The sequence below is a fragment of the Onychostoma macrolepis genome, chromosome 13, assembly GCF_012432095.1.
Source record: "Onychostoma macrolepis isolate SWU-2019 chromosome 13, ASM1243209v1, whole genome shotgun sequence".
Taxonomy (NCBI): Eukaryota; Metazoa; Chordata; class Actinopteri; order Cypriniformes; family Cyprinidae; genus Onychostoma; species Onychostoma macrolepis.
The window spans coordinates 20,978,140-20,998,853 of record NC_081167.1 but is presented as its reverse complement, the minus strand read 5'-3'; the positions used below and the strand labels follow the sequence as shown (position 1 = coordinate 20,998,853).

The window sequence follows — 20,714 nt, the reverse complement described above, 5'->3', positions numbered from 1 at the left end:
TTCTTATAGCACAAATTGGTGAAAATAGAGGTAAATAATAAAAGAATAACCACTAATTTGGTTTGAGTGCATTGCCATGTCTCTTGGCGCTTCTAAACCTCTAACCTAACACAGAAACTAACAAATTATTTTAAAAGCATTTCAGGTGTTTCTTCATGTTTCCTTTGTCCAATCAAAAAACAAAACTTCTTTTCCTATCATCATTTTTAATCGTTTGGCAATATCCTTTTAATTATTTGTAACATTTGTTTTAAAAAAGGAGGTCATGATATTAATTTTTTTTTCTAGCTTCTGTGACTTTTATTCAACAAACTGTTATGTCCCATAATTGCACAAAAAAATCCAAAGTCCAAGTGAGTGAATTGTTGCATTAAGTTTTATTACTTAAAGCACACAAATAGAAAATAGTTTATATGCATTCTTAAACAAAACAAGAAATGGACGAAAAGCAAAGCACACAAATATTTAAAATTCACAGAAAGAATACAAATGTCATTATTTAAATGACTCTTTCAATGCTTTAGACTCAGGCAGCGAGGGAAGAGAAACCGGCCTGTACATGCTGATGCAGGATCAGAACCTGCCATGGATCAATCTGATATCAATTTAAACAGACCTCCCCTCAAGGCAACAGTACTGACTCTCTGTTGAAATATTTGGAGGTAGGCGTAGCAGAGGTCGGCTGTAAAGTGATATTACTGCATCATGAAATATAAAAATTCTAACTGGTGTAGATCATTTGCTTTTCCTCAAACCTGTCCATATGTTGTGCTGATGGTTTATCACTGAAACTGATGTAAAATGAGAAGATTGGCTTGTATAGGGACATTAGTGAGGTTGTACTATGTATTACGGACTATGTCACAGTTTTTTTTTTGTTATTTTCTCCAGTACTTTTGTCAGAACTTTCTGACCTGTATTAGATGTTACTGTACTCTGTTCTTTTGTGCTTTGGGGTAGAGAGTAGAGACTGCAAATCTACAAGGTATAAATACAGACTTGTGCTCCAAGAAATTGAGGAATTCTATAGTCAACTCATTTCTAATTCTAGAATTACCCACTAGATGTCAACTTTTTAGAACCTGAAATTTGAAATGCCTGACTCCGTTATATTTTCACTTTAGTTTATGCAAAAATAACACACAAATATTGTACATTTCCATCAGTGCCATCAAGAATAACAAACAACTATCATAATTGTTCCTAGATCAACATTAAATAGCTATTTAAAACTCTAGTTTACAAGCAAGGTATATAACATATTATTTTAAATAAGTGTACGTCTATTTTAATGTACAAACATCTACAAAAAGATCCAGTTCCATCATTTAGAGAGTCTTGTGAAAACCTTAAGGTAAAACAATCAATGTAATCTAGACACTGAGAAGAGGCACTAAGATCACTGAATTCAAACAGTCCTGAGTGAGTTTACAGCTACTCCACAGCCATTTACAACATCTTTCCAGAGAACACTGATGAACTAAAATCAATTGTGTTATGACTGATTGACTGATAATGTAAATGTTCATCTTCTCATTCACTTCTGACATTGTTGATCTAAAATTCTAGATTTCAATTTATGAAAAAATAAATGAGTCAGCCTTTACCAGCGATGAATGAACATTTGAAATCAACTCATGCAATCCCTAAAGTAAGAACAATTGTTATTTATCCAGATAAACCACTTAAACACCATAACAAAGAGGATGCAATTTGGCTTTCAGGCTCAAAATTGGAAATATTAAAATTTAAATGCTAGGACATTATGCAAAACATTTGAAAAACAAGAAGTGCCATTTTTTCAGTTGAATTTCGTTCACATGGAGAATGTGCTTTGATGCTGCTGTCGTCATTTAGCATTGCATTAGACACAGATGATGGTGCTTCGTTAACTTGCAGTTGAGTTGTAGCCATGGCATCTTGGGCTTTGGTCGGCACAGTGATTTGATGGTCAGCTGGGTTTGGTTTCCCGCTTCAGGTGCTGGAGGTCTTGGGTAAGTCTTGATTTTCTGCCAGGTGGAGTTTCTGTCTGGATAAACTGCATTAAGGAGATATGCACTGCTAATGTACATCTAATGTACAAGCTCTGGAGCTCCTATTACACATAAAAATGCTGACTTCAGCTTTCTTCCTGCACATATACTGTATTTATCCATTAGGCTTCCATTAGGACATAACTGATCTTAGAATAATCTCAGCTAAGATGTTTTGAGAAACACAATCCCTGGTTGTACCGAAACTAAAACTAAATGCTTAGCTGAGAGCAGTGAGAGCTTTCAGTGTAACACAAACCCCTTCTGGATAAACAGAAATCCTGGGAAAACACCATGTAACATTTTCACAAAACAATTAATTGACCAGAGCTGATTAAGCTGAAAGATTTGTTAAAGTCAATCAACATTGTATTTTATTAGCATAAAATGGGACTTAACTATTCTTTTTTTGTTAACATTTTAAGGACTCCAAACACTGGGGGTTAATGTCAAAGGTAAAGTAAAATGGCATATTTTAACACATGCAATCCATAATATGGAAGGATACATTGAGCTGCTCAATTCTTCCAGCTAAGAGGAGAAAAAACAGAGATGCATTAAAAATAAATCAATATAAATCGCTGATGCTTTAAAAAGACCAAACTGCTGAGCTGACAGAATCAGTATAGCAACAGACTTCGAACAATGGGTTCTTCCAGAATTCATCCTGTATGTTAACAAAAACTGAGATGACTTGTGTTGTACAGGCTGTCTATTTTCAAAAATTACAAACTGCTCTGCAGAAATGCTTTTCTTTACACCATTCCCTAACAGTATACCAATGTAATATATCCCAAATTGTTTATTTTTGTTTTATAGGTGTTATTAACACCGATTGTCTATTACCTAGCTTCTGTGAATTCCTGGACACTAATTTTAAAATAAATGGGTGAATTTCATGAATATGTCCAAGTCACATTTTACCCCAAAAAAGGAATTAATTTAATATTTATTAAGATAATTTTTGCATCCCAATTTTAATTACTGTAGTACAATAATATCTAAATAAATATTTTATTAATATAAAATTAATATTGTTATAAATAAATATGCATTATTAACATTTCAAATTTTGGGGGGGAAAAAAAGAAAAAAAAAAGAAAAGATTATGGTAGTATCTGTAGTGCTGCCTTAAATTAATTCTGATTAAAAAAATACTGTAGAACAGTAATGAGAATCTAATGAGAATCAATAATCAATAACGTGAATTATGTAAAAATTTAAAAATAAGACACTGAGATGCATTATGGAGTATGGTGAGGGGGTATGCTTAGTTGTCCTAAAAATACTGACACAATGTAAAAGTCTTAACAGACCTAACATAAGCTTTATGAAAATGTGGGGTAAAACATGACCTTGCTTAAGATTCAACCATAAACTCTGTTATACTAAATGAACCACCCATAATGAAATTCACACACACACACACACACACACACACACACACACAATAATCTGCTGGGCTCTCTACCACATACCACCGAGCTGACAGCTAGAAGGGAAATACTATCAATAGCAACTGTCCAGCCCTTCACAGACTGATGAAAGAATACAGTCAGACAGCAACACTTGGATTTGGATGATAATACAAGATTCAGCCACAGGCCTGTATTCATATACAGGGTATTATTGTGTCCAGTCCTTTAGTATCTGTGTGTGAGAGAGTCAGAGTGCTTGAATAGTGGAGAGAGAACAAGTAGACCGGTGTTTCATATCCATTAGATCCACTCTACTAATGTGTGTGTGCGTCTTGAACAAATATAAACTTGTGGGAAAACGAATGCCTGTGGTTTAAGGTTCAGTATGAATACTCAAAAGATTAGGGCTGCACGATTTAAATTAAAATTGCAAATAAAACAGGAAAAGTTCCAGGTTTATAGGGCTGCACAGTTTGGCCAAAAATGCAGTGATTATATATCAACATGACTAAAAAAAAATTATTTAAATTGCAGCCTTTGCAATTTGATAACACACTAAGCCATATCACAATTCAGTTTATTTAGATTAATTGTGCAACCCAACAGGAGATGCATTATTAAAGAAGATTAAAAAATATCTTACATTAGAAAGCAAGTGTTCCAGATTGCGGTCCGAAGCGTTTTTTCTCTGGTCTTCAGACAGCTCCTCCACATGACTGTCCAGACTGAAATGCAGCCGGGCCAGACGTTCCTGCATCTCTCTCACATGCTCTAGTTGCTCAAAGGAGCACACCTTACCTGCAAACACACAGTGTTATACACATGGAAACTGAGAAAGTACCTTTCTAGACTTCTGAAATCTGAATCAACTTGCTGATGAATTAGGTGTTGTAAAGGTGCCACCCATACACACCTTTGCATTCCTTAAAAATACCTCAACAGTAATGACTGCAAAACAATTCTAATGACAGCCCAAACTACTAAGGCTTCTGAATAAAACCCTAGTACATACCGAAAGCCTGTAGTTTTCCAGAGTGAAAGTCGTTGAGCAGGTTGAGCAGTCCACCCTCCATCTCTCTCACATCAGAGACGTCAGTGAGGAACGAGTGCTGGAGTGGTGAGGAGGACTGGGACACGCGGCTGGGTCCGGCAGGCTGAGGAGCTCTGGGTTTCTCTCTGTGAGGCCTACAAATAGAAACAGAATCACAATTTCACGTGGCACAATTTGGAAATATCAATTACAAACTCAAACCATATTAGCATCTATGATATGCCATTTGAAGAACACACACACACAAACCTTGTGTTTTTAGGGGGAATCACAGGAACGGCAAGAGCTTCTTTAGACGGACCCATTGCCCCCACCGATCTCTTGTACTTGCCCCTGGGTTTAGGAGAGGGGGGCTGGGGTAAACCCAATGAGAATGTGGCGCTTTTACTCGCTGGGAGAACGGAGAGCTTTCGGGGGTTGATTGGTGGAGGAGGGGGCTGGGGAAGGGACACTTTGGGACTCCTTTTCTTCCTCTTGTCTTCCATGAGGGCAGTGGCACTTTCTAAGGCACACAGACAAGAGCTCTCAGCTACTGAGAAGTATGAAAAAACAACAAGAGCTGATCTTAAACTAGTGGAATAGGCTACATGATGGTGTGTAATTTCTTTCAAAAGGCACCACATAAATTGCAAAAATATTGTTATATAAACTAGTCTTACCCAAACACTGCCATTATAGTAAAGCAATCTACTTTAATGGGAAAAGTTTAAGCTCTTTCCGCTTTGGCTGTGGTGGGAAGGCAAACAGGAGCATAACATAATAATAAGGGCCCCTACAGAGACAGATTAAATAATGTGGGGCCCTAAATGTGAATGTTTGTCCCATGCTTCAGTCCCGTTGGTATCACTGCACTAAAGTCAATTTTAGCTTTGTAGTGAACAGATTTGAATCATTACAGCAGATCAGTCAGAGAACCAGTGCTAAACATTTACAGGACAGGCAGCAATTATTAATATCTGACCTTGAACTGCTAACAGATGGAATGGAAAATTTAATTTTTGTGTGACTGCATGAAGCCATGTTAACGATATCAGATAACATGCTTAATAAATTTAACTGGTTACCAAGACATGCCTTCTTATCTTCCTATTTAAGCTTGATTCAAACTCCACCAAACTTTATGGATAAAGTAAGCCTCTCTGTTATTTTCCGGTTTGATTATTCTGCTGCTCTGTTTCTCACCCTGGCTAAAGAAATACAATGTTATCAAGCTGAGCTCCAGTGCTGAAATATTTTTAGATGCTTCAGATCTCTCTGGGACTCTCGGGTGCCTGCTGTCCCTCCGCCAGGGATACGATATGTCTGCCATCAGGTTTTTTTTGTAATGTTTATTTATTTATTTAAATTGCAGCAATTGTAATATATATATATTTAGTTACTGCAAGTATACCAATATTAAATATTGTTTATCAGAAACTGCAACTAATTGGGCCAGGTAACTAGCTGCAAGTAGGCCTACATCACTGACATTTTTGAAAATGGAAAATTTTAAAGAAAAGCTTTTTTGTTTTTGTTTTTTTAATAAAAGCATTTAACTGTATCCCTATTGTTTAAGTCCTTATAAGTTGGGGGGGAAACTATAATTTAATCTTCGAGCAAATGTTCCTGCCCACCAATAACTCTATACCAGTGGAAGACGTAAAATAAATTAGATTTTATAGAAAATACTACATGATTATAAAAGAACATAAATATATATATATAATATATATATGAATATGTGCATCGTAGATATTTGTATATTATAGATTGTACATTATAATAGCCTTTCCAGTAAAAGATCGTTCATTGCCAGTAAAGCACTAAACAATCTGGGTCAATCATGGTGCTTTTAGATAAATAATCAGCCCCAAAATCTCAATTTTAATTAATGCACTATTTTACAAAATAAATAAGAAGATTTTTAGCGTCGTCCTGTATTATTATTTCATGCTAGACTATTTATTTTTTCTTTGCAGTTGTAGAATCTCAGCGTATGACTTGATGTGTTTATCAGTGCAAGACCGAATGCATTTTTCATTTGGCGAAGAGGGTTTTGCATTGAATGGAAAGGATTTGCACAGGATGCCCCATGAGGCACAATGCGCACATCGTCAGATCGCTGAACAAAACGATTTACTCACCGGCTCGAGGACAAGGATGAGGCTCTTTAAGCTTTCCAACGAAAATTTAAGGCGCCCGTGTTGGTTTTTCCATTCCAGTAACTCAGGATGTATACGCGGTCCGTTTTAACAACAGATACCAAGTGCTTGCCGTCTCCAGCGAGAGCTCTCCTACTTCCCGACCGCGATTCTGCGACTAGTACTATGGCGAAGCTTCGTTATTAATATGAATGAGACACGCTTTTGCTATCGGACTGCATTAAAGAAGCGTCCCTATTATCTAATTAATATTCAAGAGTCAAGCCTCACCAATTGGTACGCTTCCGAGTGACGTCAAAATAGCTACATTAATATTCATGAGCTGAACCGTCGCCATACTAAGAGCGTAATCACAATAAGACGCGAGCTGAGACCCAGTTTAAAGAACCTCACACTAATTATTAAAACCTCATCCACACAGCTTGCTATTTATATAGCGGCTTTTAAAAACCATTATATACCACAAAAACGAAACAGCTTTGTAAAGTCATCCTTTGACCGAAATCTTTAGCTTTGTGAGATGTTTGTTGCCATCTAGAGGCGGTTATGGTACAGACTAATGATAAACCTGAGAAATATAATGATAAAAGATAATGATAAAACTAGTGCTTACTTGTTTTAAAATAGTATTTGGTTCAAAATAAATAAACATTAAAATTAAATGTATAGAAAAACACCACTGTGTTTGACTAGGACATGAATGGACTTTAAAAGAAAACTTCAGAGAACAAGCCATTGTACAAAAATATGATTCCTTTTTATTTCATGGCAAGTCAGAACATAGACAGAAATAAACTTGTAGAAAAAAATAAACAGCTCTCATGCATGTTTTCTGTTCATCTGTGATGACTGATAATAATTTATCCTTGTCTAACTGACTTTCTGATTGGAGGCACTGGCTGAATACGAATATGCTTTTCCCAGAACTATTCTGTCTCTGAGCAGTTTGAAAAAGGCATAATAATTACTGAATAATATTAGAGCTAATGATATCGTCTGATGCCATTTCTCTGAACACATGAGTGAATATAGCTGGTAGAATATCATTGCACCTTCCAGGATTATAAGAATGTTCAATATTCGAAGAGGTTTGTTGAAGAAAAACTGTTAAAAGAAAGGGGAAAAAGAGGGGAACAGGGGTTATTGCATTATCATTCCCATTAATATATTATTAATTCTTTGTAATAATGTTTCTAAAAACATTTCCATTCAAACTTGTTCTAGAGTTCATCTACAGCTTATACTTACATAGAAACGATAATGCGAGACATCTGAGGGAACTGCTACGTTATAATGGCCCATGGCCTTATAAACATTTTTACTGTGCTTGACCAAAACTCCTTGTGGCCACATGTACTCTTCTGTCCATCTGCAGGAAACAGAAAAAGAAAGCTATTACACCTTACAAAAAAATCAAACAAAATTTGCTTAAAAACAAAGCATTTTGAGATATTTTAAGAAAAATATTACATACAAAAAATTAAATTAATTAATTAATTAATTAATTAATTAATTAATTCAATGAGGTAATATTATTTAGCAAAAACAGGTTAAAATCAGTAAGCAACAGAAATCTGTTACAGTTGTGATTTTTGAAAACCAATGCAAGTAAACAAAATACAAAATAAAAACCTTAAAAAAGGCTTGGCTTCAAATTCATTTAACATGCTATATATAAACTTGTTATTAACGGCAACACCCAAGATCAAACGAACAGGTTGAAACATGCAACAAAATGCAGGTATTCTTTTAAGGCTAAGTGCACATCAGACTGTGAACAAAAAATTAAATTTGGCTCTTTTGTAAATGCATTTGGAATCATTCAGCACCTGCTATACTTACATTTTAGTACTAAAAAGAATATTAAACAAAACCCAGCAAAGATACACACAAAAACCTAAACTTATGTCATTTTTATAACCCCAGGTCAGACGTACATGTGTTGGAGGACGTTTGAGCAGAGCGAAGGGTCGACCTTCTGCCAGCAGCCCAGGTGAGCGGCAGCTTTGTGGAGCAGGTCGCAGTAGCGAGGAGGTAACAGGTGCCGCATCAGAATGACAGAAGTACTGACAGATACCAGGATGAACAGCTCACAGGACCAGCGTTTATCTACATATTGTGTGCTCTATATACAAACAGAAAAATTAAGAAAGAGCCATATGCATGAATGTAAAGCAATTTACTCAAAATATTTATGTCTCAGACAAAATATGCTGTGCCACGTATAACACACCAGCACACAAATCTATAATATACATAAGCATGTCTTTCGATGTCACAATGCTTATTTCTGATGCACATTAGTGTTCAAAAGCTTGGGATCTTTTTTTTAATAAATTAATATTATATTAGTCATATGACATCTGATCAAAAGTGACTGTAAAATTATTTATAATGTTACAAAAGATCTATTTCAAATAAATGCTGTTCTTCTGAATTTATTCATTCATGAAAAAAACCCTGATTTAACGCATTATGGTGTCCAAAAAAAATATGAAACGACATAACTGTTAATACTGACTGACATTACAACACAGATAACAAAGAAATGTTTCATGAGCACCAAATCAGCATATTAGAATGATTTATGAAGAAAAAATGTAAAATATTACCGACCCCAAGCCTTTGAACAGTTATAAGCAATGAGCATCATAAGCAAGAACAACTGTGATATAATTGATGATTCATTGTTTTGTAGCAGCTTGCATTAAAAAATGTATTGTCAAAGTTGACAGATGGTCTTTTTAATACAACAAACGATCACACAATCTCCATTCAGAGGAATTTCAACAAAACCCATGAAGCTAAAACCAAAGTTTTGCATTGAGGGCAGATTGAAAGCCGTAAGAATAATATCAGGAAAAATAATTTGCATATGCTGGTTTAAGCACCAAGAATGATTTTACCTACTGCCAGTCTGATCTGAATTTATTGACTCATTACACATGAATCACCTGATCCTCATCAACCAAACTTGTTCTCTCAGTTCACACACTGTATGTGCATTTATGCACAAAAGACCACCTGTCGATGCACTCACCTTGACGAACCAAACAGGTACGAATGCCACATAGTAGGCGCTGAGCATGGAGCTAACCAACACCTCCTTCATCCTCCAGTTGAAGTCCATCTTCAGGTACTCCACTTCTTTGCGGATGAGGTCAGGAGAGAGACAGCAGGCGTGGGTGGGCATGGGCTGAACACTATACAGCTGACTGGTGTGCTGCTTCCATGTTTCCTTCAGGACGGACAGATAGTCCCGTCCCCCACGGCCCAAAGCTGCACTGCTCACCTCTTTAGAACTCATGCTGCCAAAAGGGGACATGGATCCAGTCCTCCGGAAGTCACAGCTGAGTCGGAAGAAAGGGATATACATTCCAAACCTGAGGGGGAAAGATAGATGAAATATTACAATATAATACAATTGAATTAATTACAAATATGTGACCCTGGACCACAAAACCAGTCATAACCATTTTTCGAAATTGAGATTTATACATTATATGAAAGCTGAATAAATAAGCTTTCCATTGATGTATGGTTTGTTAGGACCGGACAATATTTGGCCGAGATACGATTCTTTTAAAATCTGTAATCTGAGGGCGCAAAAAATATTGAAAAAATTGCTTTTAAAGTTGTCCAAATTAAGTTCTTAGCAATGCATATTACTAATCTAAAATTAAGTTTTGATATATTTACAGAAGGAAATTTACAAAATATCTTCATGGAACATGATCTTTACTTAATATCCTAATGATTTTTGGCATAAAAAAAAAAATCAATAATTTTGACCCATACAATGTATTTTTGGCTATTGCTACAAATATACCCCAGCGACTTAAGACTGGTTTTGTGGTCCAGGGTCACATATTATAAAACAGATAGCTATGACTTTAAAATTCTGAATGGATGACTTAAATCTACTTTAAAATAATTGCACAATTATGCGCATTTAAATCTATAAACCAGCCAAAACATCAAAGTACTACTCTATCTATAGATTTTATATAGAATAGAATTTCATGGGCAAAAAGGTCCATTATTCATATCTCACACAGAAGTCACTTTCAAACCAACTAGCTTTCTGTTGGCCAACATGACAAATTTGTGCAACCAACTTGAACCTGATGCAAAATCTGTGAGGGAAATCTTTCACCTTCACAAGAAATTCAAGATCACATGGATTCCTTTTGAAATGACTGGATTTCACCCACGAAATCTCACAAAACAATGGTAAACATGACAACACCTGAAAACATTTGAATCAACAGCAGCGGATGTGTAGATTTATTACTCACGGATAGCAGAGGAAGAGCAGGCTGAGCACGGAATATGACTTGAAGAGATAAATAAGTGAACGACACAGACTCCATCCTGCAAGAGTCAGAACGGCAAAACGTGCCGTCACCAGGAAGACAGAGTGGGGGAAGGACAACTTCCCACTTTGTGATGCCTTTGGAGCACAGAAGTGTAATATAAATGCACAACTTATTCATTTTTAAAGCTATTAAAATTGAATGAAGTGCTAGGAGATAATGCACATTACCTCTTTTACAATGGCAGCAATTAGCCTGCGAGCCAGCACTATGATGGTGAACACCAACATATTATAATCAATGAGGTGGAAGTTCTGCAGAGACAAAACAAATTCATTTTATGGAAAAATGAAACTTGGATGCTTCTGTAGAGTTTAATCAAAGACTTATGACATGTGACTCACTAGAGAGGTGTGTGAAGGTGGGTGCGAGGGGGGGTACCACCACACTGTTTTGTAGATGTTGACGTAATGCACAAACAGAGCTGTAAGATGGCACACAAACAGGTGGAGCTCAAACAGGACGTTCCGGTCCACGGAGAGTTCTGGAATCTTACAATGCTTCAGTGGCACCACCGTCTGAGTGGCCAACGGAGGGCTGGACATTCCCGGCCCGGATCCATTCCTGATGACGGCACAGCATGTTATTTTAAGCGATTATCAACAGAACATTAGTTTATTATGTGTACCATTTTGCTCAAATGTGCCCCCACCTGGTTCGTGATCTCACACCTGTCACAGGTGAGCTGGTGGAGTGGTTACCGTTGCCAACGGAACCTGTCTCACTGCTCAGCGGAGAACGACAATATGTCGTTCTATTCGCTCCTCTTCTTCCTCCGGCCATTCCAGATCCACTCTTCCCCCTCTCAATTTTTTTCCCACTTCTACTTGGTTACACTTTAGATTCCTGCAGGAAAACAAATAACACCATGTTCCAAACACACAAAAAATTAGGTCTTATGTATACTAAATGACTGCTAATGGAGGTTTTGTATTATACGCTAATATTTAATGTTTTTGAAATACAGTAAAAACAGCAATATCATGAAATAATACAATTAAATTTTTTTCTACTCTATTTTATAATTTAAAATGTAATTTATTCCTGTGATGGCAAAGCCGAATGTTCAGTAGCTATTACTCTAGTCTTCAGTGTCACATGATTCTTTGCTGTTCCATGAAACATTTCTTATTATTATCAATGTTGAAAACAGTTGTGCTAGGAATAGGAAGAGTTCAAAATAGCCAAAAAAATTACAATTTTGTCATCTTTTACTCACCCTCATGTTGTCCCAAACCTGTATAAGTTTCTTTCTTATGTTGAACACAAAAGAAGATTTTTTGAAGAATTTTGAAAAACCAAACAGTTGTTGGTCCCCATTGACTTCCATAGTAGGGGAAAAAATTCAATGGAAGTCAATGGGGACCATCAACTGTTTGATTACCAGCATTCTTCAAAATATCTTATTTTATGTTCAACAAACTCAAACAGGTTTGGAACAACCGTGACCAAACGTGAATAAATGATGACAATTTTCATTTTTGGGTGAACTATCCCTTTAATAATTTTGTGGAAACCGTGGTTTATAGATTTTTAGAGAGATCGAAAGAACATAATTTATTTGAAATGTAAATCTTTTGTAGCATTGTAAATGTCTTTACAAAAAAGTTGCATTTTGAATGCTTGTGTATCATGCATTGTTCATGACTATACTTAAGTGTATGCTTCTATCAGGATGTTTATTACCAGATATTATCAGATGCCAATCTTGTCATTGTTTAATTATACAATAAATCATTGGCAAAGTTCATTGTCTAAATTCTAACATGGTTTTTGTGTGTCAATCCCTCTTTAGTAGTTTAATGCTTATTACAGATACTTTATTCTACATCTTTGTTTACCGTTAATCATTACAGGTTGTTCAGAAGTTCAGAATGTTTGCAATAGCTACTACCATACTTATCTTGCTATTTCATGCAGAATTCAGGATGAATGCCGTATATGCACAGTATGCAAATTGTCTTAGTGGATGGAACATGTGGACAACCAACTACATTTGATAAATTAAAAATGTGATGTCTAAACAGGTTTTAAAGAAAATTTGTTTGTTTTTAGATCCTGGCCAGTTCTAACATGATTTTACTGTAAGTTACCAACACCACTGTACTTGCAATGAATGAATCGACTAACTGTATGTTCTTAAACTCTTCCTCAAATGGCTCATATTGTAAGTGTAGGCTACTTTCACTTGTGCCTTGGGCTTACTTGAAGGGTTGGTAACTTTTTTTATAGATGCATTGTAAAGCCTTTTATGGCAGCAATAGTCAAACCAGTGAAACTTACGGAATCAAACTGGTTTGCATTGAGTGTGACTACATCAATTTTGTCATTTTAGGGCTCATTGCTCAGCCGATTTATCCCCATGCAAACCCAGTCAACCATATAGAACTCCATCAACACTGATCTCATGCACAGAACACTGATAAAGAAGACCCACATGCATGCAGCACAACTGGCTTGCCAATGCACGTGCCACAATCGGGTCTCACTAAAACAAGCATAAAAAATGCATGTGTTATTGTTAGGTTTTTTTAAGGAATTTGTATCCTGTTTAAGATAGGGAATAATCTGTCCTGATCGCTCTGGTGTTTTGCAGCCCAGCCTTTATTGATAGACAACTTTTGCGGAAGCGTTGCTGATAAACATGTAGGTTGAAAGACATGTTGTTTTTTTCATTCTGAAACCAAATTGCCTTAAAATGCAACAAACATTTCTCGGGTCTGGATGAATCTTAACGCCCATAAAAACAAATGCATGCTCGATTATAAGACTGCGGCCTAGCACTGTTGCATTTGCACATAATCTAATTTCAAGAAATCGCAGAAAATCTCTTACCACTTTCAACCGCGGAGTTTAGTCCGGATAAGGCGACTGTGAGATCTAGGTTGAAACGCGCTCAATACTTAAATACAGACTTAATTACTTGGGATGTAAAGGGTTTGTTTTAATTTCTGACAGTAACGAGGAGAGCTCATTCTGTTGATGTTGTACCGCAGACGGACGCACGCGCAGAGCGCAGGGGGGAGGAGGCTAGCGTGCGTGCTTGCGTATTCTGTGTGTGTGTGAGATCAAAACACACAATGTAGTCAAGCTTTAGACACATACATTACACAAAACCGGTTTGGAAAGATTTGGAAATGCTTTCCATGTTTTAGGCACATTCATTTAACTTATTTTATTGCATAAAATAGACTAACACTGAGTCAAGCCTTAACAACAGGCTACTATATTTATTCAGTGCTAGTGCAATAAAACTATTGCCAGGTTTTAAATATTTATTTTGTTTAGCTATTTGCCTTCCACGCGTTGCATATTACTAATACAGTCATCCATTTATTCAATCAGTAATCTGACCTTATGTATATGCAAAATAATCAAACAAATCTCCCTCCACACGTGTCGATATCCTGTATTTGTTCAAAAGTTTAGGGTCAGTAATATTTTTAAATTATTATAGAAATTAATATTTTTCTTCAGCAAGAACACATTCAACTGATCAAAAGTGACTTTTAAGTCATCCCACAACATTTAGAAAAACTCTGTTTCAAATAAATGCAGTTCTTTAAAAAAAATAAATAAATAAATAAATATATTTATCGAAAAAGTAAGCAGCTCACCTGTTTTCAACATTAATAATAGTAAGAAACGTTTCTTGAGCACCAAGTCTACGTATTAGAATGATTTCTGAAGGATCGTGACTGGAGTATGATGAAAATTCAGCTTTGCCATCACAGGACTAAATTACATTTGAAAATAGAAAACAGTTGTTTTATATTGTAAATATATTTCACAACATTATAATTTTACTGTATTTTTGATCAGATAAATTCGGCCTCGGTGACCATAAGAGACTTTAAATATTTGGAAGTTTTTCCTAAATATTCATGAACAAAATATTAAGTATGTGAATTAATCTTTTTTCTATTTATTTTTTTCACGTGTCTTCTTGTTGTGTTTTTGATTCCCTTTGGCGTTTTTCTTTTTCTTTCTACCTTTCTCTTGGCTGTTATTTAGAATGCTGCTGTTAATTTTTCATTCATATAAAATCTCTGTTCACTTGTAGACTAGCATCTGTTGTTGTCCCAGAGGGCGGGCCTTGTTCGCCTGAAGGATCGCTCGGCTGTCCAATCAGAGCGCAGACACCGATGCACGCCGGAAGAGTGCTGCAGCAGCAGAGCACACGGGACCGAAATGGCGTAGCGCGCAGTCGTCCGCCGCAGCAGCGCAGCGGGGCCAGGCTCACCGAACATCGCGGAGCCTGGCCCCTCGTACTCAACCGACGAGTATGATGGAGGTGACTTTTAGTTCCAGTTCACTCGGTTCGAAACCAGCACGAGATCACCGGAGACGGTAAGTGCACGATGAGTGTTGGCATGTACTACAGGAGCTGGTCTTTGTCTAATCTTTGTGTTGCAGTTTCGCATTCCAGCACTTGCGTCACTCGTTAGATGGTCGTGCATTGTGCAGAAGAGCTGCACATTATTTGGTTGTGTATTAATATTCATTTTCATTGTTCTTTCAAGCACTTTGTCCTTTCCTTTCATAAGTCCTCTAGAACTTATAACTATATTGTTAAACGAGAATGCAGATTTTAATTAACCTGCTTTGTCTTATCAAAACAGTGCCCTTCATATGTCATATCAAGAAGAGAAAGGAACAGTCTTGAAAGGAACTCATGACCAGGTAGGTCAATTTGTGCAGCAAAAATAACACAAGATACTTCCTTGTAGAAGGGCTGGGTATTGACACTGATTTCACGAATTAATTTGATCCAGATTCACAAGCTCTTTATTAGATTCTGATTTCAATTCATTTGGACATACTATCAGGTACAGTATATGTTATGTACTAATGTTATAAACATTAAAATAATATTAGAGGTTAAATGAACAAGTCCAAACTTTTAAATTCAATTGCTGTTTATTTTTAGCATTAAAACCAACACCAACGCAAAAATGTAGTTTGATTTATACGATAGAAGTTAAAACACTTAAATTAAATTTAGGTTGATTTATACAAACATTTTAATTGCTTGTAGTACATGCAAGTTGTACTGTTTCTTTCCATGTTTAATATTAAAGATTGTAAAAATAGTATTTATTGTTTGAATTTTGTGATAAAATTGTCTCGATTTGAAAGCTAATATTGTTAGGGCTTACTGTGATTATTGGATGGCGGGAGTGCTACAGATAATGTTTAATGAAGTTTTGTTCACGCATCAACAAAATAGCATAAACTAAAAGATTGATCTTGGGATTTAAAAACTGATCTTGGTTTATCAAAATAAAGATTGATTAAAATCAATATATGTCAACCCAGCCCTACCTCCTTGCCTTGTCTGATCTGTTTCATATGTCCGTTCTGTGCAGATGAGACCATCATGTCTTTGTTCTTCAAACTGCTCTCCATCCCGATAAGTTGACTTTCCTCCAGCGTTATTTCAGGGAAATGTTTGTTCAGCATACCAACTGTCATTGGTCTATGAACATATCATCTCTGCACTTTGGAGACTACAACTGAAGTTGTTTTTATCCATGAAAGAACGATAAGCTCTTCATGTGTCCAAAAAAAGTAACACAATTGTGCCACAGTACAGAGCCATCTTCTGGTCATATTTGTTATAAATAAAATCCAGTGTAGTATTTATATGGTTGCAGGTTGTGTTAAAAGTGAAAATGGAAATAGTGGAAGCGCACTTGCTTTGCAGGTAAAACAAATGCACATTTCAAAACTAGATCATGCAAGCAAGATGATGTAGCTTCATCCAACAGTTTTAATTATCTGCAGATTAAGTGCCTAGACACGTTTTTTTTAAAAGCTCCTGTCTCTCAATTATCTATTTCCATGGCTTAGCTTTAAACCTACCAGTAAAGCACTACTTGGTCATTTATTTAGTCTTGAAAATGGCTGAAAATTTAATTTCTGAGACAACAAACTGTAGACAGATAGCTGTTCTCTTAATTCAGAACTCATATTGGTGCTTTTGCAAAACCACGAACCATGCTTTCATGTTTTCTATGTACTTGTACTGACAAACCAAGACAGACAGTGGCACACTGACCTGAACATAAGCTTTATAAATTCCACAGTTAAACCTTTCTAGTGGGGGTGGGGCGCTAATGAGATGCAGGACATAATGAAATATAATTATTTTACTACCTCAGAAGTTACCACAGCTCAGACCCACACAGCGAGCACTCCGATCAAACTATATTCACATGCTTTTCTCACAGTAATGTAAATAAGTCATTGTCTGTCAGATGGTTTGGAAATCAGTTGGAAGAGAAGTGAGCGCGTTTCTTTTCACTTCATGTATGTTATTTTATTAATAGGTTTGGAATATCACACAAATCATATAGAGACCTAGTAGTTCACTGGTTGGACACTGGTGGCCAAAAGTTTGGAATAATTATGTTTTTTAACTTTTTTTGAAAGAAGTTGATTTGCATTGATTTGATGAAAAATGCAGTAAAACAGTAATACTAGGAAAAATTTAAAATAACTGTTTTCTATTTTAATTTTTTTTTTTTAATGTAATTTATTCCTGTGATGCAAAGCTACATTTTTTAGCAGACATTACTTGGTGCCACATGATCCTTCATTATTGTTAGTGTTGAAATCAGCTTTAGATTTGAGACCATGACGTATTTTTACAGGGTTTGTTGAGTAATAGAAAGTTAATTGAACAGCGTTTATTTGAAATATTTTTTAGTAACATTATTGTTTTTACTGTCACTTTTGATCAATTTAATGCATTCTTGCTGAATAAAAGTATTAATTTCTTTCTTTTTTAAAATCATACTTATCATAACTTTTACAAGGAAGTGTGTCACAGTTTCCATAAAAAAACATTAAGAAGCAAAAATAGTTTTCAATGTTGATTAAAAACAAAAAATGTTTCTTGAGCACCAAATCAAACCAAATTGTGTCCTGAAGGATCATGTGACACTGGAGCAATGTATGCTGAAAATTTAGCTTTGCCATTACAGGAATAAAGTACATTTTGAAATATATAAAAATAGAAAACAAATCTATTTTTGATCAAACAAATGTAGCCTTGGTGAGCATAAAAACATAAAATCAAAACCATTAAAAAAATCTGATTTATTCCAAAGGTTTGGCTGCCAATATCTATTTGTCCTACATGTTTTCCAAGAGAATATACAGAGTGAAATAAACGTGTCATTTTCATTCAGTAACATTCTCATAGTTATCATCCTCATTAGGCCTGAAGAAAGGCAGTAGAATGGTTAAATGTTAGACCCTGGTCACAACGTTTTTAAATAGTTGTTAATAGTTTAGTATGTTTTAATGTATCGTCTAAAATAGATTATGGCAAGTTGGTCACAGCCTGTGCTGGGTCCTCAGCAACAGTGCACTGTGAACATAGGAATTTAACTTCATCTGTGTTGAGAAAATGTACCCAGTTTTTGTTTCGTTTGTACAGTAGTTTCTATCATATGGATTGGTAGAAATAAAAGTATCATGTACCGAGTATGAATTTTCATGGGAGAAAGAGTAGTGAGGCCTCAGTGTGGGAAATGTGCAATATTTGTTTCTTTCCTTTGTCTTGTTTTGAGATGAATATGTATATTGTACAAACAAGTGACAAGTTGTTCGCAAAAACAACAAAATCACCAATGTCTTCCATTAAATGATGTATAGTTTCATCCGCTTGCTTTAGGGTGGCGGGATTTGTAGTGCCAGCATAAACATGGCCATGCATGTACGGTAGCGATGCTTGCTGAGTTTAATAGTCGTAGTGACATTCAGTATATGCTATAATAAAGTCGTTTAGAAAATAAAATAGGCAGATAATGATTTAGTTAGTAACCACCATGGATGCAGCATCTACATCTTGATCGATTTGATTAAGAGGCGACTAGGCGAGTCATTTTCACTCATGTTGAATTTGTTCGTTTTAGTTTTTAATCGGCAAACACAGTTGTTTATTCACAGGTAATCACTATTAGTTAATAATAATGTGTTGTAGCATGCTGAGGATTAGAAAAATGGCGGTTGGTATTGACGTGCAGCTAGCCATGCTGAAATACATATATATGTTTCATAAGCACTGTGTGAGTTTGTCCTAGTTTGTACTGTGCAAAATTAAGTTCTGGGCCCAAAATAGTTGACTCAGATCAAAACGACAGTCCCTAACGGGCAGAAAATTTGGCTCGGTGGCTTGGAAGAAGTAAAGAGTTTAATTTCATACCTGTTTCAAGATAATTCCTTGGAAACAGTTGATCCTGAAACGTTATTTGGTCTGTAATAATCGGACACAAAGAAGACTAAAGTATTCTCGTCCCGATTAGAAAGGGTAACCTAGAACTGTGTTTGTATTCATACCTCTAATATTGCATTCTCCATCAGGTAATGTTGTCTCAGACTAGAGCTGTAGGTAGATTATTCTTAGTAGCAGAAACTCTAGATTTTAAAGTAACATGTAGTATATTAAGTGGCATAAAGCAATTATCAAAGCATTGTAATGTAGATAAATACCTCAATGACTGGAATGCAAACTATATTTTTAAATATACTCAAAGATATGCAAGCCATGATGTGTATTAAGTTCAACGTTTAGAAGCAATAATCAGTTTATGCATGAATTATAGTGTCGGAATAGTTCAGTGGTGTTTGTGAAATAGAAATCTGTAGCATATTTGTGACAGTGGTAAGTGTTTTATCCAGAACATCCCATTGCTCATATTTGGTAGTACAGAACTAGCTGTTAGCAGCCCCATTATTCGTTGACACCAAATAAATGTGAAGGTAGCACCAAGGGTCTGACAAATATGAAAGACCTTTTTTATTTTGGACAGGTGGAAGAAAGTTGACAGGTAGTGTATGTGTGTGTGTGTGTGTGTGTGTATATATATATATATATATATATATATATATATATATATATATATACATACATACATATACAGGGCTTATGCCCTTCTATTGACCTTGCATGTTTACATACAAACCATTGTGGAACGCACATAAGCTGTATGTATATTTACAGCTTATTTTCATTAACAGCAATATGAGCAGTGTTCTGGTAGCAGTTTGTGACACTCTGATGATTCATTGTCTCAGTGAGTCCTGGGTAAACGATATACCACAATACATTCACAAAATGAAAAAGATCCATTGGGAATTAACTAGTATTTTTTTAATAAGAATGCAAAAAACGTTTGTTGATGCATGGTAGAAGTGGACAAAAAAATGTTTTGTGCTGCATGCAATAATTAAGCTTTGCTTGAACATATTTATGCAGAAATGTGATAAATCTATGAGTGGACCAATGTTGTGACTTTCTTTTCAAATGCATGAAATCCCAAAGGTTTATCGCTGCTGTAAATTATTCACAGATGTATTCATTAAAAATGTTACTTTTGGATTGAAGTTGAGTATTGTATGACAGAAATGTAACAAGTCTGTGATTCAAGAGGCAAGATACAGTACGTTTTAGCAAAACTAACAATTGTGAGTTTAAATGGAATAAAATGAAGTTCTTTTTCATGTTCAATGCAGATAGTGCAGAACATAAGTTTATATGCCTCTGAATGTGAAACTCTATGCTTAGTCTGATCTATGCACTACAGATGCGCCCCGCATGATTTTGTACAAAAAAATATTAAATTTTAGCAATAAAAAAAGCAGCATGGTGCCAATCATAAACATGTGTTGTGTTTTCTTTCTTC

At 35.6% G+C, this 20,714-nt stretch overlaps 2 protein-coding genes and 1 long non-coding RNA gene across 4 annotated transcripts; 1 reads left to right on the top strand and 2 right to left on the bottom strand.

Moving 5' to 3' along the window:
* Positions 1-420: 420 nt before the first annotated feature.
* On the bottom strand, positions 421-6,901 carry ccdc28b (coiled-coil domain containing 28B). Of its 2 annotated transcripts, none has more exons than XM_058795105.1 (6): positions 6,626-6,901; positions 4,752-5,034; positions 4,464-4,636; positions 4,095-4,249; positions 2,542-2,564; positions 421-2,029 (listed from the first exon to the last, which is right to left on the bottom strand). In XM_058795105.1, the coding sequence occupies exons 2-6, from the start codon at positions 4,985-4,987 to the stop codon at positions 1,975-1,977; spliced, it is 642 nt and encodes a 213-aa protein (XP_058651088.1). In that variant the 5' UTR covers positions 4,988-5,034; positions 6,626-6,901; the 3' UTR covers positions 421-1,974. The 2 variants fall into 2 exon arrangements, with proteins under 2 accessions (XP_058651088.1, XP_058651087.1); XM_058795104.1 differs by having other exon boundaries at positions 4,752-5,004; positions 6,626-6,900.
* Positions 6,902-7,376: 475 nt separating this feature from the next.
* tmem39b (transmembrane protein 39B) lies at positions 7,377-14,063 on the bottom strand. The gene is made up of 9 exons (XM_058795069.1): positions 13,855-14,063; positions 11,672-11,865; positions 11,364-11,583; positions 11,190-11,273; positions 10,942-11,096; positions 9,684-10,026; positions 8,581-8,768; positions 7,892-8,012; positions 7,377-7,747 (listed from the first exon to the last, which is right to left on the bottom strand). Exons 2-9 carry the CDS (start codon positions 11,800-11,802, stop codon positions 7,514-7,516), a joined length of 1,476 nt encoding a protein of 491 aa, XP_058651052.1. The 5' UTR covers positions 11,803-11,865; positions 13,855-14,063; the 3' UTR covers positions 7,377-7,513.
* Positions 14,064-15,109: 1,046 nt separating this feature from the next.
* LOC131551896 (uncharacterized) lies at positions 15,110-20,691 on the top strand. The gene is made up of 3 exons (XR_009273841.1): positions 15,110-15,369; positions 15,642-15,702; positions 16,389-20,691. It is a non-coding gene; the product is annotated as an uncharacterized LOC131551896 (long non-coding RNA).
* The last annotated feature ends 23 nt before the right edge of the window (positions 20,692-20,714 follow it).